The sequence below is a fragment of the Pleurodeles waltl genome, chromosome 7 (genome assembly GCF_031143425.1).
Source record: "Pleurodeles waltl isolate 20211129_DDA chromosome 7, aPleWal1.hap1.20221129, whole genome shotgun sequence".
NCBI lineage: Eukaryota > Metazoa > Chordata > Amphibia > Caudata > Salamandridae > Pleurodeles > Pleurodeles waltl.
In genome coordinates, this window is record NC_090446.1 from 323,847,586 (window position 1) to 323,874,913 (window position 27,328).

The 27,328-nt window shown below is 42.9% G+C and overlaps 1 protein-coding gene across 1 annotated transcript in view; it reads right to left on the minus strand.

The window, feature by feature from the left end:
• PTPRT (protein tyrosine phosphatase receptor type T) overlaps positions 1–27,328 on the minus strand; it is a 1,804,620-nt gene that overhangs the window by 240,009 nt on the left and 1,537,283 nt on the right. Inside the window, exon 20 of the mRNA XM_069243772.1 lies at positions 1,234–1,421. Coding sequence (XP_069099873.1) covers positions 1,234–1,421 — 188 coding nt within the window. The remainder of the gene's footprint in view (positions 1–1,233; positions 1,422–27,328) is intronic.

Sequence of the window (27,328 nt, forward strand, 5' to 3'; positions counted from 1 at the left end):
GTGTTGTCCCCTGCGCTGGCGCTAAATTTAGCTACCAGGGATAACACAGATATCCTTGAGCCATTGTGCAAGGATGTCTTTATTGAGGGACGTGATTGTTTTTGTGCAGGAAGGTGTTCCTTCCTGCACATAAATAATCACTAATGGCACTTTGGCACATCTGTGTGTGCTGCATAATGCAGCACACACAGAAGTGCCAAAGCGTAATTTTCAAATTATTGTCTATGCAGGAAGGGACACCTTCCAGCACATAAACAATCATTTCTGGCATTTTCCTCTTTCTACATAGAAAAAGAAAAAAGTGAGGAGGAATAAAATTATTCCTGCTTGATGCGCCTTGCTAACGCCACCCCTGGGGTGTCATTAGATTTCGCGCTGCCTCAGGTTTACAAAATCTCAGAAATCTGAGGCAGCATCAAAATACAATGAGTGTGTAAAATGCAATGGGTATTTCTGTGGCACACCCACAGCAACACCCATTGCACATCCCTCTGATGCTGAAAACTGTGTCTTAGGGGCCTATATTTACAAGGAGGTGGAGTGCCACAAAAAGTGGCATTTCACCTCTTTGTAAATATGGAGCAGAGCTTAGCGACAATGGAGCGTCACGGAAAGTGATGTTCCAGCGGCGCTAGGGGCTCTTAAATATGCCCCTGAATGTCTCTGTTTAAAGAGCACTATGGACTCCACAGTCATCCAAAACAATAGGCCTACTGCTTCATGTTTCTCTTATTCATTGACACCACAAATAGTGCTTTTCAGGAACAATTATCAAGTTGTTTTACTGAGAATCTAATGTTAAAAATGAGGGTCACCATTTACTGACATGTCTGAACTTCTTAAAACCTCAAGGTTCTCATATCTTTCTCTAAAGTTACTGGTCCCATCAGAATTCAAAGTTTTTGTTTCTCACACTGGGCCCATCAGAATTCAAAGTTTGTGTTTTTCACACAGCAAATTTTGCACAGTAGCACTGGATTCTGTATGCTATTCCACAAACATGTGTAATTATTTTTATTTCCTCAACCCCAGAATTTTTGAGATCCCCAATGAAGGTAATCCAGTGGTGGGGGATTTGCATGATTTTTCCCAGCCACTGGTAAGCTGACCCCTACGGCGAGGTCTGGAGTTTAGCCATCTGACATGTAGCGGCAAAATACATCATGTTTTCTTAATAATTTATTTTAGCCACTCTCCCTACCCCTCTCAACCAATGGCATCCCATGTCTGTACCTCATATTCTTCTTTAAAGCCATAACCCTGGCCTCGCTTCATCTGTGTGATATGCTGTAGGAGGTCTGCTACACGGATGGCAGGCTGGAACTGACTCCTTGAGTAGGACATCTCCACTGGCTCGCAGCTTCTGTAAGGATGGGTCTGGATGGTCATTGTTGGTGGGTTCAGCTCTAGGTGGCTGCTATCTGTAAAAAGAAAAGTTATTGTATATTGGTGCAGGTACAGATTGTGCAATAAAACATTAGGAAGTTTAAAGCAAATTGGGAACAGTGTCAGTGTTTTGTGTAAATACTCTATGTATCTGATGTGAGGTGATCAGGGTACAGAAAAGTTCTGACAACGTTTGTGGACATGTTCAACTGAAATTTTCCAATCAGTATCATTAATTGTAAAATCAATAATATATTTTGTGTCCTGTGGATTCTATGCATGATATGTTAAGAAAAAATAACACAAGGGATTACACAACCACGTATATGTGCAAATGCCAATGTTTTCCAAGACCAAAGCACATATTCCACAAATATTTCTTAATACTGTCGACATCTTGTCACAAAATATTTCTCCATAAGTGCATGTGCTTTCCTAGACTGTTGATTCAGTTCTCATGTTTATTTCCGACTCTACCCACCATATTATTTCTGATGCTGTCTCATTAAGTGAAAAATATGTTGTCATATTGGAAATCAAATCATTTAAATTGTATCCATGCAGTTGAGGAAAACCAAGTTCCATCCTGTTTGAGAACCATTTTACTGATTTGCAAACTACTTTAATTTTCAAAAAATGAATAGCTGTAGGAAAATGAAACGTAAAAAAAACTGAAAGAAATCACTGTTCCTCTGTGGGTAAGAGGCATGTAAAAAAATTAATTGGATCAGGAGATTCCAGTGAAAATCTAATACATTATCAAGGATATTGGGATAAGGGACTTTTCTACTTCTTGGATCCACTGGTAGAACTGCTCTGCCCCGGAGGTGGACACTTCCATACCTCAATTTTAAAAATAAATCTTTTCAGGGGCAATCTATGGCTTCAAGGAGGTTCACAGGCATACTGATAGGATTAGGTGGTGATCCATGCAGTGAATGGCAATCTGATTTAGATTTGTTAACTTTATCTTCCCACATATTGTGATCCAGTGCACGACTATAGTGTAATTCCAAGCTTTAAACATTTTAAGTGCTGTGCTGCCAGACGTATTTTCATCCGATCTAATTGTGAGTAGGTGGCCAATGCACCAAAATACATTCTCAGATTTGACACTATTTCACTCTCTCCCTTTCGACTTCTGTCTTCCGTTCCCCTACACTTTGCGCACACAAATAGAGAATACAAAGGGAGGGCACATGTGCCCATAGAAGTAATTCAATGTAAACCATTAAAGGGACACATTTCAAATACATTTTTCTCTTTAATTTTTTAACAGTGCTTGCTTTAAGTTTACAATAGAAAAGAGAAACAAACTGAGGCATAGATCTTATTTTAGTGAAGAAAAAATAAGGTTGTGTGCGTAAGTGAGAGATCCTCATCTGAAGCCAGCCCACCCCCCGGTGCTCAAGGCAATTGAGAGGAGAAAAGTTTTTTGCATACCTTGAACGAAATGCCCAGTCTCAAAGTTTCATAGTAAAGGAAGGCAAGAAAGGCAAAGACATGGTGATCGACATATTTGAGTTCTGCGTGCGTGGTGCCAACGTGCTACTATGACTTCCACATGAACCTTCTTCTAGCACATCCATTAAGCTATATAAACTCCTAATTAAGGAGAAGATGGCAAATGAAAGTAGTGAAATGGCAGAGTGCCTTCAGCTCCATTGCTGGACTGACTAACACATGGGAGGCAAGTTCACTAATATCATGATTTGGTCCCTTTGTAGTGGTACACAGAAAAGGTACAATGGTGAGAGCCTTTCCAGCGCTGACACCATTACTTCAAATGTGTTCATATTCCAAAACCTCTAAGGAGAAATACTTGCTGAAAAAAGACTACAATTCTTCCTACGAGCACTTTAAAAGTGGAGTGCTACGAGTTCACATCTAAGGGGATTCTGCTAGTACAGCCACGGACTCCGCCTCATGGGAACACAGGGCAGATGACTGTGGGATCCTGGTCATAATCATAATCAAACTTGAACTCACAATGCCGCCAGTGAATTCTTTCATACCCATGAGTAAAACCAAATTTCTGTAAGGAATGAAGTAATAATTACAATTTCAGACAATTGTTACCCCAGAAGCTACACACACAAACACATGCATACACACATGCACACCCTTCACCTCACCCAGCTAAACTCTGGTAGTTGACCTTACATTTTTTGACCCTCGATGATTAATTAATTATCTTCCTCTGGCGCTCAATCACCAAATATATTTTCAATTAGCCATTTAAAATGTCTAGGCCTAGCTAAACAATTTGTTCTTAGGGATGGATGTATGAAATGCTCCAGATACCCATATACTCTCTTGTATTGGATGCACAAGAAAGACACATTCTGCAGTCTTCCTTCATGTATTACAATTACTGTGTACATTTTGTTCAATGTTGAGTTTGCATATGTACAAAGTTGTTAATATAAAGTATTTCTTTGTCCAAACTCCCTCAACTCTCAAAAACCCATGCTAGATGGAGAATATCTGCCATATGGAATGAATTCGTCATATGACAGCAGCATGTTTTGCAGAACCTTACCTGGGAATGAAGAACAAATAGATTACTAAACTTTCCACACAAGTTAATCTGATCCTAACTCAAAATAAATAGAGTTAAACTGGTGAAGGGTAATTTCCTATCAATAATTATACTGACTGAACTGTGCAAAAACAACATTTGAGCTGAGCAGCAGGTTCATGTTTTTCTTTTGCTGGTCAGTGCACATGTTGTTTATGTGCGGTTGGTCTGTTTCAAGGTTGATGCAAATTAGCTGAATGTAATCTGGCCCAGGGCCTTGTATACTAGTGTCTGGGTTCCGTGCGTTGATCATTTGTGTGCAGGGGGACAAGGTTTTCCTTATGAGCTCATTTCAAGTCGTGCTAAATGCCAGGGTTTTATCAACACTAGGGGTACCTACTTTTGATTCCTCCTCATGCCTCTTTCTTCCACCACCTTATGACTCCTGTCACTTTATCCCACTATTGCAGATTTGTTCATCCCTATTTTCTCATGTTGTCACTCTTTTTTATCACTTTCTTCTTTCAATCTGCCTTTCTTTCTCTTCCTCTGGATCAAACTCTGATTATGACAAAAGGTCCTAGGGTCTGATATAGAGTCTGGTGGATGTGGTTATTCTGCCACAAACGTGACGTATATTCCACCTGCCGTATTACGATTTCATTACATCCTGTAGAAATTGTAATATGGTGGACAGGATATCCATCGTGTTTAGGATGGAATAATCCTTCCACCGAACTCTAAATCAGGCCTCTAGATTCCAAAGTCAGTGCCAGTGCCCATCTCTTGGAACCACTGCTACAAATTAAGCACTTCGTAGGGGGGGTAAATCTTCCTCTCCTTATTTTTCGCAGATCTTCGCACATCTACCAGGGTGAGTCTATCTGGCAGCACAGGACGAGGTGCGGCCGGATCAAAGGAGTTGCAGCCGATAGCAGCAAAATGAATGGGCTCTAGCCGAGTCCCTGGCTTCAATAAAAGGCCATTTTTCAGACGCATCAAGAAACAATTACAAGAGTCTGACATTCAAGGTGCGAGCCCACCCGCTCCTGTGCTCCCTTCTTAAACAAGCCAGTATTAATTTTCCAAATGCAGGCAGCTAAATTAAAGGACGCCCCACACTGTTTAATGTTGTAACACAAAATTAAGCAGCTAACCCAATGCATTACGCCGGTATTAATCAGGCAGGGGTGGACTGCAGGGAACTGAATATGCTCCATCTCAACAAATCGTATGCTGGCTAGCAGTAAACCCTCATCTCATCTGCCAGCAGTGTTCCATGAATTATCAATGCTGGATACCAACAGTGGATGGCTAGCACTGCAGGACGCAAGGCATGATCAAAAATGTTTATTGTGTGAGTCCCTTCGAAATACATTTGCATTCTTGCTCGCCTAAAGCTTCATTAATGATTTTCTTAATATTTTTAACCTCTGCTTTCTTTGGTGGGGAGCTGTGGGGTGGTCTTAGAGCACACACCAAATGGGCTCAATATGCTGGGAAAATCGGAGACGGAGCCCACTGTACACTGCGCCTCAGCCACTGTAAGTTTCTGTCCTCACAACAGGAGCTTCTTCCAGGTGCTGGTGGTGCTTTGAGTGAAGTGTATGTGGTGCCCTATGTGGGTCCTCCTCTTTTGTGACCTGCTTTGTTATCTGATTATCCCTGTGGGGCCCGTTCCTATTTGAGAAAGGGGCCACAGAAGCCCTCTGCAGGTGTGGGGAGACAATATATTAGTCCACTCTGCCGATCGATCAAATCACCTACAAGCACTGCCTTGATTTTCTTTGAAGTAATGAAAACGCTGGTAGAAAAATAGTTCTCTTGGACCCCTTACCAATCCACCCTGGCAGAGAGAGATTTATTTGTGTAATCAGCTTTCTCCAGGGTGCTACTGCTCAGTAGATGAATCATTGCTTGACAAGCTGACAGGTGATTTCTACATGATGAGACCAACCAGGATCAAAATACAATTATATTCAGAGTATCTCACAATGAAAACCTCCACTATCTCTCTCTCTCATCCTCAGTACTGCCCTCTCTGTATCGTAGAGAGCCCTCGCTCTGTACTAGAGCTAGAAGTAAATACAAGCAACAGACAGCTAATATTCAGTCTTTACCAGATACCTAAGGATTAACACAGAAGAATCTCGCACATGCATGTTTGTCATGGAATACCTGGATATCAGCCACTTAGTGCCATTATTTGCACTGGCTGCTCAGCTGATGCGTGATACAGCAGGAGAACAGCGATAGAACATGGATGGAAATGTATTATCAATCTCATTAGTAGAAGGGATTGGAATGCACATGAAGTGAATGTAGTAAGAGAATCACATCTCACTACTAAGGGTAATCTATTTTATAGATACACAAGGACAGATGATATGGAGAGAATAAATCCTCCTGTAAGTGTTCTGTTCCAGAGTTCAATCACCAAGTGAACAGCCATGCTTTGGCCCTCCCTAGTACTTAGTACTCAAAGGCTCTAAATTAATCCAATCAGTGACTGGGCATGCAGAGAGAGAATCTATCTCTCTTTCTTGTGTTTCCTCTCTCTCGCTCTCTCTGCCTCTCTCCCTCCCCCTCTCTCCTTCTCTCTCTGTAGACATAGCGGACTGAATCAATAATTGAGTCATTGTAAGCAATGTTTACTTTTTTCAACAAAACAGAACTTGGCTGAATAGGTCAAAATGCTATGGATGAACAATGTGCAAATGGATTCTCAACTTTCACAATTTTCTATGGAAAACTTAGCATCATGAAAGTACTAGTATGGTTTTCTAATGTGTTTCCACATTAAAACTCTGATTTCATTTTGTGTGCTTTCTGATTTACTACTAACAAGATGGCTATGCACGAACAGTGCTTCCCAAACAAATTAAGGGCCTGATTTAAAGTCGTCTGTTGGAGGGGTTAATCCATCACAAACGTGACGGATATCCTGTCTGCCACAATACACCTGACGGGATATCCATCACGTTTGTGATGGAGCAGATGATCCTCCAAACCCTAAATCATGCTGTTAGTCTTCTTTTTTTGTGAGGAATGCGGTTGTGGATTGAAATGTTTTGCAAAAGGTAAACATGAAGAGACTTGTTTCACCAACATTACCAACATCATTTTGAGGTGCAGGTTGGTTTACTTAGTGTGAAAATAGTTAGTTACAAAATGAGGAAAACAACTTTATTTGGGGACAGATTTTACGTTTGTGAGGGCCGTTGCCATAGGCATCCAGTGGTTCCTGGGCATCAAGTGTATCGAATGAGGATCTTACCCACTGGGGTCATGTGGTCCCATACTATTGTCACCTCCAAACTGAAAACCAAGCAACCCTTTTCAGATCCTCACTCGCAACATAGGGGCAGCAGAGCAAAATAAGGCTCCCTCACGTTGGTTATGTTTTTTAAACTGTGAACTCTGTATGTAATGCACTTATTAAAACTCAATAAACCTTTTCCAAGTCAATGCAATTATTTTTAAAAAGGAAAAGTATTTTAATGCGCACACACAGTTTACTGCTATGTGTCCAATTACATCTAGATAGAAAGCATTCAATGGGTAAACTATTACATCAAATAGTCGACAAGTTCTTAGTGGGGATTCCAACCCATCCTTAGGGGGGTATTTTCCATACTAATGGGGGTGCAATTCTCCTACCCAGAAGACTTCTGGTGTGGGAAGATACTGTCTGTGGCATACCTGGTTGCTATTTGCATGTCCGCAGGCCCTGATATATAAAGCTAGCCAGTACTGGATTCTTCGAGGCTCCAGTTTTATCACCCTTTTGCTGAGCCACAATTCCCAACCCTTTACAAATGAGTTAGCTGCTCCCAAGGCCTTCACAAAGCTAGCCATCTGATGTCGTTTATACGCAGCTGCCCTTTGCCTCCTTGGCACCTGCCTTCTTCCCCCTGACAGACTCATGCCAAGAAATGGCCCTACTGCAGGGAAGTCTGGGGCAAGATGCTGCCTCTTTGCTACCTCCCTGAGTGTATGATGCAGGTGCCTGGTCCCTCAGAGTCAGAACAAGAAATTGGCAGAGGCTCCACCTTGGCAGATCATTCAAATCACCATGATCCCACTGCACTGTCTTTGATGCAGTTTGAATAATTTCACAGCACAGAGACACCACTCCATAGAAGTCACTCCTGATAATCACAGTTATTCGTCCATTGTGTATATCTGTCACCTCCCTTTATAAACTGCATAAATCTGCATTGTACACCTCTAGTCCCCCTTTCCTCGGGGTTGCTTCAACAACTCCAGCAGGGTTAGGACCCTCTCCCCTTTCACAGCACCTAAACCACAGGGTTGGTGGGCTTATGAATCCTCCTGGCAGGTTTTCGTCTGGGGGATTCACTCCAGCAGTCTTCTTTCTCTAGCAGGCAAATCCTCCTTTCTAAGCAGTCTACAGTTTTCCTTGCAGGTTGTGCAGAACTGGGAAGGAATCTAGCTAGGAGGAATTTTGCCTCAGGAGCTTAAGTATTTCTTTCTCACATTACTGTATGGGTCCTGGCACTAGTTGGTTCTGGTACACTTGTAAGTTTTTCTCCACAGAAGTTGCCGTATGTTTCCAGATGTAGATGCAGATTGCAGAGATAGCGTTGAGGCATAAACATTTTGTTTATTTGCCCCAACACGCTCAGGCTAAAGCCTTTTGTTACTCAAACGTGGCTGAGGAGTTGTAGCTGGGTGTGCCTACACAGAAGAATCTAGGACAAAAGAGTGCAAGGGCTTCCCGCTCAGCTAGTATACAAAACTGTCTGGAGTAACGCGCCTCGCTAAAGGGAATGCAGAAAGGGGATATAGATTGTCTCTGCATTTGAAAGGGACATCAGACTCCCTTCTTCCTTTCTCATGAGTATGGACCTCTTCAAAACACCTCAGAAATGCTCCTGTCAGCTACATCCCGTGTCTGGCATGCACACTCTATCCTCAATATTGTCTACCATCCATTCAGAATGGATTGCTGTCCCCATGCAGTAAAGCACGACAGGCACACCCCAGGCTCACCCTAAATCAACCATGCTCACCCTAAGTCAACCATGCAACATACACAGTGCACACACATTTCCTAGACATTTTTCCTGCAACAATCTCACAACATTTCCCCAAAGCTGTCTACAGATAGCTAGCCTTATACCAAAAGATGGCACTATAGGTTGCTAATCATAATCCAATTGTACTAGAGCTTAAGGTGAGGTCACAGTCCATTATGATAACCATCACCAGAGCAGAGGTCCAAATACGAGAGATCAAAAAAGTGAAAACTATGATTTTATGAGTTAGAACTGATTTTATGTTGCAGTCGAACTATGGATACCCCTAATCAACTCTAATTTCATATATCCACAATAGTGATCTCTTCAAACCAGGCAAATATAGAAACGATATGGAGAATATTTATTAATGTGCATTTTCATTTTCTTACTTACAGAATGTAATTTGTATATACCATAAAATAATTTTGTCTTAATGTGCAATCACTTCTTTCGAGTTGTATTTCTATAGACTATCATCATCAGTTGATCCAGATGAGAAGGCAGGTCTGGCTTCAGAATAAAAATAGGTCTTTTGGGTGTGGCTGTGGGAAGGTTTTCTAAAAGTGTGGAGTGCTGGATATGGTCATCTGTATAGTGAGACCTTGCTTCCCATCCTCTGTGGCTACTCATTTGCAGTGGTCTTTTTTCCAACTATGACCTATGACTGGAGAAGCTTGACGAGTGTATAGGATGCTGTCATTGTTACAAAGAAAGCGTACACTGAGCGTTTTAAGCATACGAATAGACATTTACAGAAATTGTTCATTTTAGAGGAGGTAGACGGAGCATCCCTAAATTCAGACCACTGCATCCCCTGTTCATTTTCCTAAAAACAGACTGAGCACTTCATTGTCAACTTATCGGGGGTTTGCTCAGCATGCAAACTGTAATTTCTGAAAGAAGGCATCTGGCGGTGGTGTTGCTTGTGAATGGAACAGGGGCACGATGAGTGAGCTCAAACTCTCTCAGTCCTGACATTTGACTCTTTCAGACAGGAGTACAATATATGAAGGGGTGAGCTCAAAATCCTATCTCACAACCAGCTCTCCAGAGTTGTACTGCGAAATTATGTTTGGAACATTCAAAATCAAGTGCGCTCTTCATCCAATGTCTTTTACTACACTCAGTTCAGCTTATATTTATGAACATTACAGTAACAGCCAAGTTGGATTTTTTTTTAAGCGAACATTGGTATTTTTTTTAAACCGTGCTAAGTTTCAGAACTATATATGAAATTGTAGTTATCCAGCTATCACGAGTAGTTTCTCCTGAGAGTTGCTACTGACAAATTGAGAAAATAGCAACTAAAACTGTACAAATATCAACTTCCAATGGTTTTCATAATAAAAATATGTGCCACCTTTACTCTAGACCTAAATTTCTTAGTCTCAGGTACTGTCTTCCTACCTTCTCACTTACCGAAGGTTCTGTGCTCTATTTTTTATACCCATTCTACCCATGACAGAATACGTTATTTTCTATACACATTCCTGGGTCTCAAACATGTATTAATATTGCAATAATCACTTAATATTGAAGTGACCAACTAACATTAAAAAAGAGAACTCACAATTCAAAAGGTCTAGGACTGGAAATAATAGTGGAGAAAACTACAGACAGGGAAGCAGAATAAGAGTTGTCAAGACAGTGAGTGCAGAAGAATATAAGTAAGAATCCTAAACTAAAGGTACGAATTACACTTCATTAGGTATGCTTTTGAGACACAGTCCTTCAAAAACTGAGGGGCATATTTATACTCTGTTTGCACCGAATTAGCGTAATTTTTTGTATACTCTAATTCGGTGCAAAACTAACTCCGTATTTATTCTTTGGTGCTAGACCCACCTAGTGCCAAATTTATGGAGTTAAAGTCCTTTTTTGGAAGTGGAAACCTACCATGCCTTGATAAGATGCAAGGTAGGCGTTCCCGTGCAAAAAATGACTCTATGGCCCTAACGTCATATTTATACTCGCGTGCAAAAATGGTGCATGGGAGGGAGGAAGGGTCAAAAAATGGGGCAAAGCTTGCTTTGCCCCTTTTTTTAACACCTGGGCAGACGTTAGGGGGCCTAGGGGGCCTAGTTCCATGGTGGAACACCATTGAAAAAAAGCCCACAGGTGCCTTCCCCAGGACCCAGGGACACCCCCATCCACACCAGAGGGACAGCGGAGGATGGGGAACCCAATCCTAGGTAAGTACAGGTAAGTGTTTTATTTTATTTTTTAAAGTGCCATTGGGGGGCAATGAAATGGCCCCCCCACATGACACTGGCCCCCTGTTCTGGCCATTGGGGTTGTGGGCATGACTCCTGTCTTTTCTAAGACAGAAGTCATGTGGTATGGGTGGTTTTGCATCAGAAAATGACTCTAGGCAGGTTAGAGTCATTTTTTTTTTTACTGTAACCTGCCTAACATCATTTTTTGGTGCAAAAACCCCTTCTTCCATACTGCCAGCCCAACCCGACTAAAGTAATTTTTTTGCCGCTAAATACCGTGCACAGAAATGGTGCAAGCTGGTACTAAACATTTTGGTGCAAAACTGAGTTGGTGCAGTTTTGCACCAAAAGTATAAATCAGGGCCTGAGAGTCCTGAACCTACTTATTGTGAAACACTGCATGTACAAGGAAAGCTTTGAATCAATCGCAATGAACTGGAGATCCACTAATAGCGTCAACCTAAACTACACTGCATTGCATGTTTTCCCAGTGGCCATAATTCTACATAGCACCATGAGGGCTGTATTTATGTCGCAGTCATGCAGCACAATGCAGTGAGTCACCTTGCTGCGCTGTGCTGCATGCCAAGAAAAGTGCAGGAATGTGCAGTATTTAAAAGAATATGGCACATTCGTACCTTTGTCCCTGCTTTGGCGTTGGATTCGCTGCCTAGCGCTAAACCAGGCACCCATGCACCATGGTGCAAGAGTGCCTGCATTGTAAGAAGGATTGTTTTTCTTCAGAAAAGATTACCTTCCTGCACAAAAACAATCCCCTGGGGCATTGTCCTCTTTCTATGTGTGCCACAGAATGCAGCACACATATAAAGAGGAAAAACCTAGGAGAAATAAAGATAGTTCTCCTCGTTATGCCTCATTTGGCACATTCCCAGGTGTACCACTTTTGGTAAATCTGGGAATGTGTCAAATTCCATGGATGTTGTTTGGGAAAACCCTACGCCTCCCAGGGGCAGAGTAAATCAACATAGTGATTTGTGCTCTGTTGCATTACTCTGGAGTTATCCATCCACTCAGGGCCACACAGGTGACCTTGCGTGTTTTGATAAATTGCATTTTGGGCATGCATAGTGCATGCACCACGTTGCCTGGTGCAAGAGTGATGCAACCCTAGTCATAAATATGTCCCTCACTGTCTAAAGAAAGGATGTCATTTGACTTTGAGATAGCATAGAAATTAAAATTTACCACAACACCCAAAGCAGGCACTACATAAAAGTGTAATGAAGCAGAGAATCATGAGAGCAACAATTAATTAGGACAACATCTAATACCTGGGTCTGCCAAAAATCCCTGATGAAAAATGTCAGAGCTGCAGACTTCGCAGCTATCCCCGAATCTCGTTATCTTTCCTAATCCTCATAAAAATGAATCCAGGTAAAAGTTTAGCGAAGTATGAAGTTCAAAACTAAAATTATAATACATAAAAGTGTATATGGACATCCTCCTAACACCTAACCTAAAATAAATTCATTCTGCTCTTCATGCCCCAACTCAAAATGGAAGCTACATCGTGCAAGTAGTAAAAAGTATGAGAACGACATATTTCAGCAGGATCCCTGTCCAGAGAAGAGCCTGGAACTCAACACTCCAGTTAATCCAAATCGTATACAGGTGAGTATACCCGCTGTGCTTTTCATTTGCAAATTTTAACATGCATGGATTGTAAAATGCTATTTGTCATATACTTGAAGTCGCACTCTACAAAGGAGTAATACATTAATTTAAAAAAATGGTTTAATTAGCACAGGGGATCTAGACTAGTTAAAACAACTTTCCCCGTTTCATGTTGTGGTATCTATCCCTGGGCGTCTGAATACTACTTAACATTTCTTTTCTAACAGGAGCTGGGTTAACACATTCTCAGCAATCTACGTATGTGAAGTTGCATTTCATTGTCATTCTTATTCGATGGTAAAAGACAAAATGTGATCGATTCACTTTTTCAACTCTTGAAATTCAATTAGAATAGCTTGCTGCCAAAAATAAGAGCTAGCCACAATAAGGACATAAAAGTGTACCTCGTTTTGTAGTGTTGAAAAAAAAACAAAAGAAAACAAAATTGGCTTGTTTACATGTTACAAAATTCCTTTGACATTAGTTGGATATAAACGTTCACAGAGAAAAACCAGCAATTCGGGAGAATTTTTCCATAGAAACGGAGTTTCAAAATTCAGCGACGTCTACAACCGAGGAAAGCACTGTATGAACCTGCAGGCAGGAATGTGCCCAAGAGGACAAAGACGCCGTGAAGAAATCCTAAATGACAGGCTTGATATGTGCCTGGGGTTAAGCCCTTTATCGGGCGCACATCTGCCTCGCGATTCATGGCTGTGAAATTGCCTTCTTAATCTACTTGGCACGAAAGCCACTCTGTGTCCTGTACCCCCAGGGAGGCTAAGAGCAGGCAGGTTATTGTATTTGTCGATAACAGCAACGAAAAAAGGGTGGTCTTAGCAGCCATTTCAAGCCAGACCACCAACTTTCATTGGCCCAACAATCTATGTGACCAAAAGATCTTATTGCCAAACCAAGCAGTAACACTCCTAGTTTTCCATAGAGGAATCTTCTAACCAGTGGTTTAATGCAAATGATAGGTATCCCTACAAATGTTGGGGCACCTGAAGAAGTGGGAGCCCTCTGAAGGGTTAGGGTCCCCCCCTATACGGTCGGGGCTTCTGCAGTCAGCGTTATACCCCTGCTTCTAATATTAGAAGGGCAAGTCAGTAGCTTTCTTGCACAGATGTTAACTTTAAACATATCACTATCTGAATGCAAATAATATCACTAGGTAGTTCATACAGGTAGAGGGTTCAGCACTAGCTGAATTGGTAAATATGAGCTTCTACAGCACAAGTCATCTTCTTAAAAGGGCCAACTTATCATGTCATAATGTATAGATCATTACATAGGCTTGGTGGCGCAGGTGTTTTAATAAAAAATTATTAACAAGAGTTCATGTATTATGTGTAATGGATTTGTGGAGAAAATATAATAATGTAGAAAAATAATGCACGCATTTGAAAATGTGCTCAGGATGAGTGGCCGCCAAGGTTCATGAAGTGTACTTATTAACAGTTAATTATTAGGAAATGTTGAGTATATGTTTGATTAATGTAGTAATATGTCATACTAAGGGTTATGTACTATGTATTAGCTTTATGAATTGTAGGCCTTAACTTAGTGAAGGTCTTGGCCTAGTTGTCAGGCCTCATGTCAAGCTGTATTTCTTAACATTTAATAAAAGGCTGTCCTAGAGAGTTAAACTGTGATTTTCCATTGTATTGTTTAAATGTGCTTGTAGCTAAAAGTCTTTCTCATGAGAACCAATTACTAGAAGATGCTGTTCTTGCTAATTGTAACATTATGTGTGTAATGTGTGTGAGACTAACTTTCTCAGGAGGAGAACAATGGAGATACTGACTGGAGTAGAAGCTGCAATAAGGTTGTTACCCGACGAGCTGGATCATGAGGAGATTGCAGGAAAAAACAATCAGCAACATGTGAACGGAGTAGTGGTAGAATTCATAGATTTGAAGTTTTAGTACTATTGGACAAAGTGTGAACATGTGGTCCATTGACCAATAGGGATTTGGGAATTAGTTTTAGGGAATTTAACTTAACGGGACTGCACTGAGAAACCGACATTTGCCCATTGCCCATTTTCTTGCTGACCGAAAGGTCATTATTTTTCTTGAGCGTCTTGACAAGAGACATGCTTAACTATAAAGCTCAAAGACTTTGCGTTTCTGAAATTTGATGCTGGATCCTGATGCCTTGTTGACTGAACTGATGACCTGATGATGAAGACTAGCTTTGCTTGCCGATCTAATTGAGGGGAGGTATTATTGTACCCATGTGTATGTTATGCATATTTGCTTTTACTTTCTAGGTACCAACCACACTGTTTTGATAGAGCCATAGCTAGATGTTTTCCAAATTAGTGTTCACTAGATTGTTTTGCATGAAGCCCAACATGCTGATGCTAATTTGATGTTAGATAAGGATTCTCACTAATGAAGGTCTGCCAATAGGGAATAACATTTGATGAATTTCTTTGCTGAATCTAAATGTATGTGATATAGTTTGCACAAGTGTCCTTGTTATTAATTTGCACTGTAGCCTTAGAATGTGTAGTAGTTCAAGCTTTGATTAGATTGCGCTTCTTTGGCAGGTTCGGACAGCCAGTGTTGTTTCTGTATGTGTGTCATTTGATTTTGAGATTATCATACGTGACCTTAGCAATGTTAATATAGGGAAATCAATATTCTAACTTTTCCTAAAAGGTGTGGTTATTCATGACTGAAAGGTCATGGTGTGTGTGACAATTACTGACTCTATTGATTATTAATGTTATTGATTATTATTGCTCATTGATGTAAGTGATTAGTGATTATTGATCTGCGTGTACTGGAGTTATGGTGAGATCATCTTACTTGCAAGTCCAAAGGTTCATCAACCTATTCGCGTCCCCTTGTAAGTTTGCTAATTAAGGTCAGACGCGCTAACAGGCTATAAAGTGTATACATGTTTAAAAGGGATGTTATAGTTAGGTTCTGAATTTACTCGTACAAAACCATTGAAATGCAGCAGTTATAGTTAGAGTTATTTCAAGTAACTATTACTCGTGACCTAAAGTACCTATAACTAGCACCATTGCAGTGCAGGGTTTTCTTATCAATAACTTTATCACAAATGTTGCAGTGATAATGTCAAACATGCTATAGAAGGTATCATCAATGATATAATATGCGGAGGGGGGGGCGTGGCCAGCTGCGCAAGGTGGTGGGCGAGTTCTAACACAGCTTTGGCCAGACGCCCACGAACCTGGTGAGCCTGCCGTCATCCCTGACCATGTATCCCATAAAAATAGAGGGCTAATGGGCGGGAATGTCGGGGATGCCTAGGATCTGAGATTATGGCCCAAAGCACCCAGATGCAGCGGATCGGCGAGGAGGCCCATTCGAGGCTGAAGTCTGCCATTGCTGAAAGGACGGATGCTGGCAGAGAACTCCCCTGGAGCCAGAGCGCAAGGAGTGAGAGGGAGCATCCTCCCACAATTGGCAAGCTAAATCTATAAAAATCATCCAAGGCACACCTCTCCCCTGGAGCTTGCAGCAGTGACACCACAGGTGCTGCAGTTGTGGAAGGGTGGGTGCTGGCACAAAGGAGCCCCTTGATGTAAGGATGTTCCTTGTTGGTTCAACCCATTCACAGAAGACCTGATCCTAGCGGCATTGAGAGTGGCCCCCACTAAGTCTCCTACCATAAAAGCGAGGGTACATTCAGCACCTTTGTTGCGAGGCGAGGACTTGGACTAGGACGTCCACTGCAAAGAAAATACCGCTGGTCCTGCTATTCCAGTCCTCACGGGTGGCACTCCATGCACGTTGAGTACCGAAAATGGGCCGTAGGTGTGGAGCAGGGCCCCATGGCAGAGAAGATGGCCAGTGGGAACACCCAGAACTCTGGGATGGATGACCCTTGTGCCCCCTTCCTCTGGCAGCAGCGTCCACTAACAATGCCAAACTGGCCCAAATCTTAGGGGCCATAATGATCACCAAACAGGAGCTCAGTAACAAGGTAGATTGGGTGGCTACTGAACTGGGACTTCTCAGAGCCGATCAGCAGAAATTAGTGGGCAAGCATGTGGAGAGGGATATAGCAGAGCTTCGCTCAACTGTCCAGGAACTGGGGGGACAGGTGCGGTCCCTTGCCTCTAAAGCTTGAGAACTGGAAGCAAAGCAAAGCATGCTGAGGGATGATCCTGTCAGAATAATTTCCGCATTGTGGGATTTCTGGAGGCTGCGGAGGGCACTGACCCCACTGCCTTTTTTGAGCATTTGTTGGGGCAGCAAGTGGCACCAGAGCAGTTGTCTGCGTATTTCTGGTGGAGCACGCTTCCATGGTTCTCCCCGAGACCTGTGGTAGCCTGAATCCTGAACTACAGGGACAAAGAGGGCCTCCGAAGGACAGTGCGGGCAGCATCCCCTTTTATGTATGACAACGCCGGGGTTTACATTTTCCCAAACCATTCCCTCACAATACAGCACCACAGGGCCTCTTTCTGGGTGTGAAGCGTAAACTGCAGCATGCCAACCTCTGCTACTTGCTTCTGTTCCCAGCGAAACTGAAGATGATAGCAGGCAGCAGGACCTTTTTCTTTACAGAACTGACGGACGCCTGGGATTGGGTAGAGCTGCATGAAACGAGTCCTCATCACCATCCTCCCTGGCATGGCAATGTGAAAGCACAAGGACTGCAGACAGATGAAGGCGGGTGCCACGTCCCCGCCCTAGGGCCTTGGTTCAAGGGTTCCCTTTGGCGGAACAGGCCAGGGCAGAGCAGGTGTTGGCCACAGCAGTCACTATATGGGCAGAAAGATGCTCACCGCAGGACTCTTCCCCGGATAACAATGCAGCTGATTCAGCCTCCAAGCATTCTGAAGACACAGCCTTTGCCTAATGTCACACCTCAAACTGCAGATGAGCTCCTGTGATATCAGGGTTGGGTGGGCATCAGCAGTGGTGACTGGTGTTATCACTCCTATGGTCTGCATTCGGGGATGGTGGCCCATGGAAAGCTACGGTAAGTGGCTGTTTAGCAGACACAGGGTCTTCTGGCTCACAGCTTGCTCACCTATTGCTCTTCACCCTCGACATATAGCTATGACCCCCTGACAACACTGGGCACCTCCCCTCTCTTGTTTCTTTTTTTTCAGTTGACTCCTCGACACAGTTGAATGACGGCCAGCGTGGAAGTGCGTCATCAACTGGTCACAATGTTCGCTGTTTGGGGGGCCCCCGGTTTTGGGGTTGCCCTAGGTTGTGATTTCTGGTTCTACACTTGGTAAAGCACATGATACACTAACAGTTTATCCCTACAGGCCTGATATGGGTACTGAGATATGGTGGGGTGCCGCAAACACACAGAGCCTGCTGTTATAGGGGCTTTACTTTAATACGCAGACAGGATGGCTAAATATAAGCTCATGACGTGGAATGTCTGGGGTCTGGGCTCCACCAGAAACAGGCACTCTGTGCAGAAATACCTACAGAGGAGGGGTGTAACAAATGCTTGCTTGCAAGAGAGACATTTGATGAGGGGGAGGAAGAACGCTTACAGAGCATTTGTGTTGTCACTGCTACTGCACCACATACTTTGGTTTTGCATGAGGGGCCTTAGTTTGGAAGTGCCCCGGAGCCCCCTTTCATACATTGAGAACGGACGTTGGTCCTGAGGGTAGATATGGGCTGATGGAAGGTCTCTTAGATGGGGAGGTAGTGTTACTGGGTAGTATATTTGCCCCTAACACAGCACAATCTGCCTTCTTCTCTTGGCTCACTACTGCATTAACACAATTAACTCAAATACTGTGGATAATAGGGGGCAATTTCAACTGTGTAATTGACCCATGACTGAACCGATCACACCCCTCATTTCCTTGCTTCCCAGTCGAGACTGTGGCAGTACTATTCTCACAGTGGCTTCAACACTAGCCTCTATTGGATAGCTGGAGCTCCTTATACCCAGATGACAGATTATTCACACTACTCAGTGGTGCATGACTTCTACGTTGGATTGGACAGGATCTTGTGTGATCTGACGGCACATCTCCGGGTGAAAGGGGCAGAATACCTGGGCAAGACATTCTCAGACCCCAACCCACTACAGTTGCAGCTAGAGTGGGGTGCTGCCAGACAGCTGGTCCCTTCCTGGTGACTGCATCCTGCTTTACTGGAGGACCAAGCATTCAGAGCCCCAACATACGAAACACTGTCACACTACTGAGAATTGGGGTACATCTAGTTCTAAGCTCATGGATTGGGAGGCAATGAAGATAGTGCTCCGGGGACACTTTATCTGCACAGTTTTGGGAGCAAGTGCAACGATACACAGAGACCAGTTGCAAGCTGAGGCATCTTTAAAACCCCTAGAAGCCACCAATATAACAGCCCCACAACGCAGGCAGATCTGAACATGGCATTAGCCACACATACACACCTAGTGAGGCAATTGCACTGCATCAGCTTTAAGTCGTACCAGGCCAAAATTCATGCTGACGGCGACAAGGCTGTCATCTGCTGGCCTGGTTACTGCATAGCGCTAACCTCCCTGCTCCCATTGTAAGGATCCGCATCTCACCAACAGAGTTAGCTTTGCAGCAATCCCAGATACATGAAACAATCACATCACATTATTGGACAGTGTAAAATCCCTTGCAACTGTCCCGACATGAAAACATATGTGGGTTCTTAGCCGGGGTTGTAAACCATCCATTAATGCCCATAGAGAAAGAAGACCTCAAAATCCTGTTACAATAGATGAGATTAAGGGAAAAGTCAGGGGCACGGCCACCCACAAAACCCAGGTATTGGACAAGCTTCCTGTTGAATTTTATAAAGCATACAATAAACACCTTGCATCTAAATTACTCAAACTGTATCAAACAGCACTGGATGAGGGCTGCTTTCCACAGAGAATGAAGGAGTCACTCCTGGTCTTTCTCCTGAATCCAGGTAAAGAACCAGAGAAACTTGCCTCCTACCATCTGCTGTCAATGTTGGGATCGGATTACAAGATACTAAGCAAGATTTTAGCGGGCTCCCTGTATGGGCACATGAGACAGTTAGTGCACCCAGATCAAAGCGGGTCCATCCCTGGAAGATCCACCACACTGAACATCTGCAGGTTGCACAAAGTGATGGAGTTGGCCCTGCCCCACTGGCCATTCACAGCATGCCTGGTATTAGATCTAGAGAAGGCATTCGATATTAGAATGGGACTATCTCTTCTCAACATTGACAGAGTTTTTGCAAGTGGGGAGGCTTCAGGCGTTGATCCAGCTACTGTGGATCTGCTGGTGAGAGTCAAAATCTGCACATGCGTCTCTTCTCCATTCCAGATAAAATGGGGGACCCAAAAAAGATGTCTGCTATCCCCTTTGCTCTAGCCATGGAGCCTTTGGCACAAAAGCTACGTCAGCTGGGGGAAGGATAGGGATCCCATAATTTGATGAGATGCATGTTGCCTCTCTTTATGCTGATGAAGTCCTGATTTACATTTGAGACATTAGGGAAGGCACTGAGCCTATACGGGCTCTTCTGCAGGATTTTCATGGGGCATCACGGCTGTGGGTACATTGGGCAAAATCCAGCCTATTCCTGTTACATTCACATTGACCCCCCAGGAAATTATTATAAAAGGTCATCGGTTGAGATGGAAGCCTCATATGTTTGTGTACTTGGGTATTAATGTGTATCACAGCAGACAAGCTCTCCTAAGTGGCAATTTCACAAAGGCTGTAACATCATTGAAGCCTCAAATGACCTTTTGGAGCACACTCCTGCTCATGGCCCAAGGTCGAGTGTCATTTGCAAAAAAGGTGATACTCCTAAGCCTGTTATATTTCTTCCAAAACCTTCCTATCAACATCCCCAGGTCTACCTTTCACACTCTGCACTGGGGTCCTTTATTTGGAATAAGGGCCGCCGTTGAGTAGCGCTTTGGAAGTTACAGCTTTCTGTAACGAAGGAGGGTTTGAGTGCTCCTAGCCTTGAGAATTACTATCTAGCTGCACAATTGCAGGATCCCACATTTTGTTAGGAAGGTTGCTACACTGAAGAGTTGGCCCCTCTGGACTTGACGAGGGCGCAGACGGACCTGCAGAGCACATTCCTACACCATGCATGCCCACCGCCTGAGGCGAATAGGCTACTACAGATTGCATTTAAAACCTTTCACCGCAGCCTGAAGTTAGTGCCAGGCATGCCTCTCTACTCACCGGCTGTCCGTTGAGATCAATATCCAGTTTCCTCAGGATACTGGGAGAGAGATGAGTAAATACATGGACAGAGGATGGAGTGGACACCCTTGGGGGGCTATTTCAAGAGGCTTGCTGCTGACATACGAGCAGCTTTGAGAAGAATATCAGCTGCCTGCAGGGCACTTCCTGGTGCATGCTCACCTGTTGGTGAAGGCAGTCTGACTTTGAGGCGTTATAGACACAGAGCCAGACTCACACCCATTAATCCACTTACTGTACACCATGGGCGAGGGGCGCAAATTGGTAACATGGTTTGCTCAGGCACTCACACAAGCCATGCAGGAAATGCATGTTACAACCCGTAGCAAATGGGATGGTCATTTGGGCAGAAAGTTTGCCATGAAGGATTGGGAGAAGATCACTGAGTATCCTAGGCGTGTGTCCCGATACGCAAAGTTCCAATATATTCAACATAATATATTGCACAGAGCATATCTTACACCAGCTCCTCTTTCCTGTATGTTTGGCTTGATGTCAACAAAGAGGACTGGATATCAAACACATGTTTTGGGTCTGCCCGGTTGTGGCGGAGTACTGGTCATGGATATTAACTGAAATAGAGGGGGGTATCGGGCCTCACCGCCCTGCACACAATGGAAGGGGCCCTGTTGGGCCTTTTCCACAGATTGTTAGCCGCAAAAGCCAGCAATAGGTTTATAGACCTGGCATTGCCCTTGGCCTACAGACTTATTACAATGCACTGGAAATAACAGACATTGCCCAGCACGGCTCACTGGCGGGAAGCGACACATCAATGGGGTCGAGCGGAGGCTGTTGCTCTGAAACACTAAAAGATAAGGGGTCTGCAAAAATGATCCATAGCTATGGTCTGGGAATCATTGCTCATTGACTTGCACTCCCATACGGAGGTACCCATCGTCTCACAGGATGATACATGAGACCCATCTATTAACCTCCACTTTCTCAGTCCCCCCTTTTCACATCTTGCACTTCACGACACAGTCAGTACGCGCCCTTCAGTTAGTTCATCATCCCAGACTGAGTTATTAGACTGAACCTAAGGATCAGGCCTATCCAGACCAAAATCATATACACATGGAAGACACAATTGGTGTGTCTTAAGCAGGTTTTATTGGCAGTTATGTTATAAATATATTTAAAGTATGAACTGATTGCTACTGTAATGTAGCTGGTGTGTAATATGATATGTATGAAAACGATGTGCTATCGCTTCTGTAGACATTGTCACCAGTTTACCCTATTGGACGGAATTGTACTTTTATAATTCAATAAAAATGGTCAAAAAATAATATATTATGCAGAGTAATTAGCTGTGCATGGCGAAGGCGCAAGTTATAGTTACCTTAGGGAACGAGTTATTGTTCATTGAAATAACTTTCACTGTAACTGCTGAATTTCTTTGGTTTTGTATGAGTAATTTCAGAACCTAACTATAATGTCTCTGTAACCTTCGATTTTAACATATCCTCAAATATTCTTAAATATTCTAGGATATTTGCGAATATCATGCGTGGTAAAAATAAATAATTTTTTAAACCCATAATTTGACATTCAAACAGCCCCATATCACATGCCGGGGGTCAGGGTACCGCCAACCTGTCCCCTTATGCCATTTTTACTTTTATTTTTCAGCCCCGGTACCGTGCCCCATTACTCAAAATGGTGCTGCAACTTTCTGGTCAGATTGCAGGTAGCCAATCACAGCATTCCTGCTGTTGCCCACATTTGCGAATTTGCCATGATAATTGTGGAAAAATTCAGAGTAATTTGCGACCTCAGATATACAAATTTATTTTCCCTTTAATTTCTCAAAAACTAAAGAACAAATTTACACCAAATAAGCGAAAGCACAATCTGTGTAATGAAAGCTAGCTTTCTGCCAAGGTTCCCTGTGTAATCCCATCCAGTGGTTCGGGCTGCAGTTGTTTCTAAAGGTCCTATGGGAATTAAAATGGGCAACACAACTTTTTTAACCCTCCCTTTTTCTCTAAACAAGAATTACCAGGGCAGTTTTTCTGGAAACATTTTGTGAAGATTTGTCAAAGGGTACCAAAGATATAGGCAAGTAAAAAAAAACTTTTTCTATGGAAACATGGGCTTAACTATAGCGACCGCCACTATGGTATATATATATATATATATATATATATACATATATATATATATATATATATTAGTTGGATAGCAATCACACATTTTACTTAAGAACAGAGAGAGACAGTTCAGTTTGAAATGTGCACTAGACTTTTGATAAAAGTACTCCAAGAGATTTCTAATGTCCAATATTAGACAGCTTACTTCCATGCTCAGAGGCAAAGTTTTACAAAGTACACAAAATGTGCATCCTCATAAAGTGGGAAATGTTTGTCTCTCATATAACCTTGCCAGCAGTATTACAATTTATTTTACCCAAGTACCTTGGTATTGCAAGTTTTGTAAATTTCCACTTCATGGAATTAAGTGCCACTTGTGTTAAACGTTTAGCATCAATGCACAATTTGCGATAATGGTTTACTGTGACCATATGAGAACAACAAAATATGAGCAGCTGTTGTTCAAGTTACTTTTCTATAGATGCATCCCTGTGCTAAAAATTGATCAGGAGATGCATTTTACACTAAAATATAGTACAAAATGACTGATTTGCCTTTTGCATACTTAAGAATAATTTCAAGTAATTTTACTGTAATTTTACAGGGTTCCACAAAATCAAATTAGGAACATTTTGCTAGTTTACTGAATGATGAGGTATTCTCATTTATTCGAGCCCAGATTTATTGCAAGAGCCAACATGGAGGTAATCAGATCAATCGCAGCTCACAGAGATTAACCATGGCTAATTACAGGTTTTGGATGATGTACTAGCATTGGAAGACCTAAGGCACAGAGCTCTAGTTTCAAAATTCCCCTCCAAATTCTAGAAAGATGTCTCAATGAAAGTTATTTTTCTGCATCTCAAGAAAGGTATGGCCATTTTCTTTTTTCATTAAATAACGTCAAATCCAAACAATTATGTTAAAACTCATTGAAGCCATCGCAGTAAGAAATCTTCTTTATGGATGGAAGAGGTGTATTGCGAGATAACTGCAGCTCTTGCCGTTTCTTCAGTGGTAAAGGAAAATTAAGTGGATCTCTAGAATAGAATTCAGGGCTTAATTTCTGAAACAATTAAGTGCCGGGGTCAATCGTTTTTCACTCCTCCTCATTCTCTTCCTTTCACTCCGCTGCATTTCCTATTTGTGTCTACCTTGCAGATCTAGTTCATCAAGCTTTTCTATTCATTCCCTACTTTCCGATCTTTCCCTTCATTTTTTCTCCCTTTTCTGCCTTTCTCTCTCTCTTGGACTGCGTCAAAGACTGTTGATTAAAAAATAAGTACTGGCCCTTAAAAATGAGTGCCAACGCCCAGCTACACAAATTAAGGGCTAATCTAGATCCCTCTACTCCAGTGAAGGTCATAGTCATGCCAGGGATACTTGAAATGGGTGTCCTTGAAGTGGTTAAACATTGACACAGCTGTCAAGGGCCAGGAGCTTTAGTTCAAACAATTTCCATGGTTATGTTAGGAACCTTTATTACTGTAGTATTAATTGCAAGCAATCCTGAAGTTTTCATTAAGAGTGGGGCAGATTGCATGGCCAAAACAGAATGGACATTATTCACAAAGGTAATCTCAATCAATTAATCAGTCCGGATTTATAAAGTCCAGTTAATCACCTGATAGGGTATCCGTGTGCTTGCAGTTCCGGGAAGGCTCATTGAAACATCCAGATCTTAAAGGCCCTTTGGAATTCCAGAAGAGAAATGATGGTCCAGAGCTTTGTGGGAAGGCTGATCCAGGTCTTTGCTGTGAAGTAGGATAAGGAGCATCTTCCACTTCTACTTCGGTGGATGCAGGGAGTGTGGGCAAGAGATAGAGAGGTGGATCGTAATCTTCCTGACGGTTGGTGGAAGTTTGGGAGGTGGTTAATGTAAGCAAGCCATTGGTTGTGAAGAGACTTGTGTGCGTGGACCAACAGCTTAAACTGGCATCTCTTCTGTATGGGGGAGCCATTGGAATTTCCTGAGATGGCTGGTGATGATGGGTCTGTGTCACTGTGTGTACTGTATGCAGGGGTAGCCACTTGAAGAACTTACATAGTATGTACAGCATGAGGAAGCAGACAGGAGACAGTGTTGATCTGAGACTTCAGGGTGAGCTTGAAATAAATGATGGTTTTGAGGTTTCTGGAGTGATCTGATGGTGTACGTGTGGGTCCTAGGTGTGATGGCCACCAGGAGTCGTTCCATGGGGTTCTGTTGTTGTTGAAGATCAGCACTTCTGTCTTCTCCGTGTTCAGCTTCGAGCAGTTGTTCTTCATCCATTCAGCGATGCTTGGCTTGCATCTGGCTTGCATCTGTGGAATTTGGTCCTGGTGGTGGTAGGGTCATTAGTAAGTGAGCAGATGAGTTGGGTGTCGTCTGTGTATGATATTATGTTGAGACTGTGAGATCTGACAGTTTTGTTCAGCGATGTCATTTATGCGCTAAAGAGCACGGAGCTGAGAAATGAGTCCTGTGGGACACCACAGATGATATCCTTGAGGTGAAAGCTGGTTGAGGTACCCTCTGTGTTCTTCTGGTTAAAAAAGAGGTGATCCATTTGAGTGCCTCCCCTTGGATGCCAATGTGGTGTAGCTTTTTGATCAGTGTGTGAAGGGATATGATGTCAAAGGCTGCTTAGAGGTCAAGGAGGATCCAAGCTTCTGTTTCTCCTCAGTTGAGGATGTTAAGGATGTAATAGGTGGCTGGGATCAGAACAATCTTGTGCTATGATTGCTGCAGAAGTCTTATTTGGAGGTGTAAAGTGGCTAGTTTTTTTCTCTAGGTGTGTAATGAGGTGCTTGTTGATAATATTTTCCAGTACTTTGGCTGGGAATGGGAGCAAGGATACTGGCCAGTAATTTTTGAATTTACTGAGGTAGGCGGAGTTTTTTTTTTAGTAGTGGTCTGGCTTTGGCGTGCCTCTAGGTGTTAGGGAATGTTGTGTTGGTGACTGAGATATTGAGTTCCTGGCCGATCCTTTGGCTTCCGAAGTTGAAGATGTGTTGTGGGCATGGGTCAGTGGGAGCTCCAGAGTGGATAGATTTCATGATGGAGGTGGTGTCCCGGTGGAGAGAAGGTTCCAGGTGGTCATTCTGTGGTTCGTGTTGATAGTGGGGGAGGCGTATCTGTTGAGGAAGGAAATCTTTTCATGGAAGAAGTTGAAGAAGTTGTCGCACAGCTCTTGTGACAGTGCAATGTTGATTTCATATGCAGTCGGGTTGGAGAGTTCCTCAATGATGTTGAAGAACAAAATTCTTACCTTCTGTAACAAATTATGTGGTAGAGAGATATCCTTGTTGCAGATTCCTTACCTTAGAATTGATCCCCAAGCCTCTACCATCCCTGGAGGTGAGTCTGTGAACTCAGATCTTACTAGGTAGTCCTGCATGGCCAAACAGGCAAAGAACCGTTCCCTTTGGACCTGACTGTCCAGACGGTAGTGTTTAGTGAATGTTTGCAAGGATGTCCACGTTGCTGCCTGACATTTGACCAGAACTGGGTCTCTGCAAGATAATAAAGTGGTTGCAGCTGGCGCTCTGGTAGAATGAGGGCCCACACCCTCAGGAGGTTGCTTCTTAGTCAATGCGTAGCATAGTTTGATGCAGAGAACAACCCACCTAGAGATGGTTCTCTTCTTCACCACCCAACTTTTCTCTGCACCCACGTGCCCAACAAAGAGTTGATCATCCACACAGACCGCCAACTCTTTTTTTAGTTTCAGGCATTGGAGTCTCTCCTCTTCCTTAAAAGGATGTGGGGGTGCATAACAAGTAGGCAAGGAGGTAGATTGGTCAACATGGAAGAGCGTAACCACTTTAAGAAAAAATAAGGTCTGTGTGTGAAGTATTACTTTGTCAGGATAGATGGTAAGGTAATACGGCTTACATGACAAAGCCTGTAGCTTGCTCACCCTATGAGCAAAGGTAATGGCCACAAGGAAGGCTGTCTTTAGTGTCAAAAGCCTGATAGGACAATTATGAAGTGGCTCAAAAGGAACACATATAAGGAAAGTGAGAACCAAATTCAAGTCCCATTGGGGCATGATAAAAGATGAAGGAGGAAACATGTGAGTAAGAGCCTTAAGGAACCTACAGACAATAGGAGACTTACATAAAGAGGGTTGATCAGGTAATTTCAGGAAGGATGAGATGGAAGACAAATAACCCATAAGGGTGCTGAAATCAGAAAATCAGAAATCTGAGCCCTGCTGGGCCAAAGAAAATATAAACAAAAGGATCTTTGAACGAGG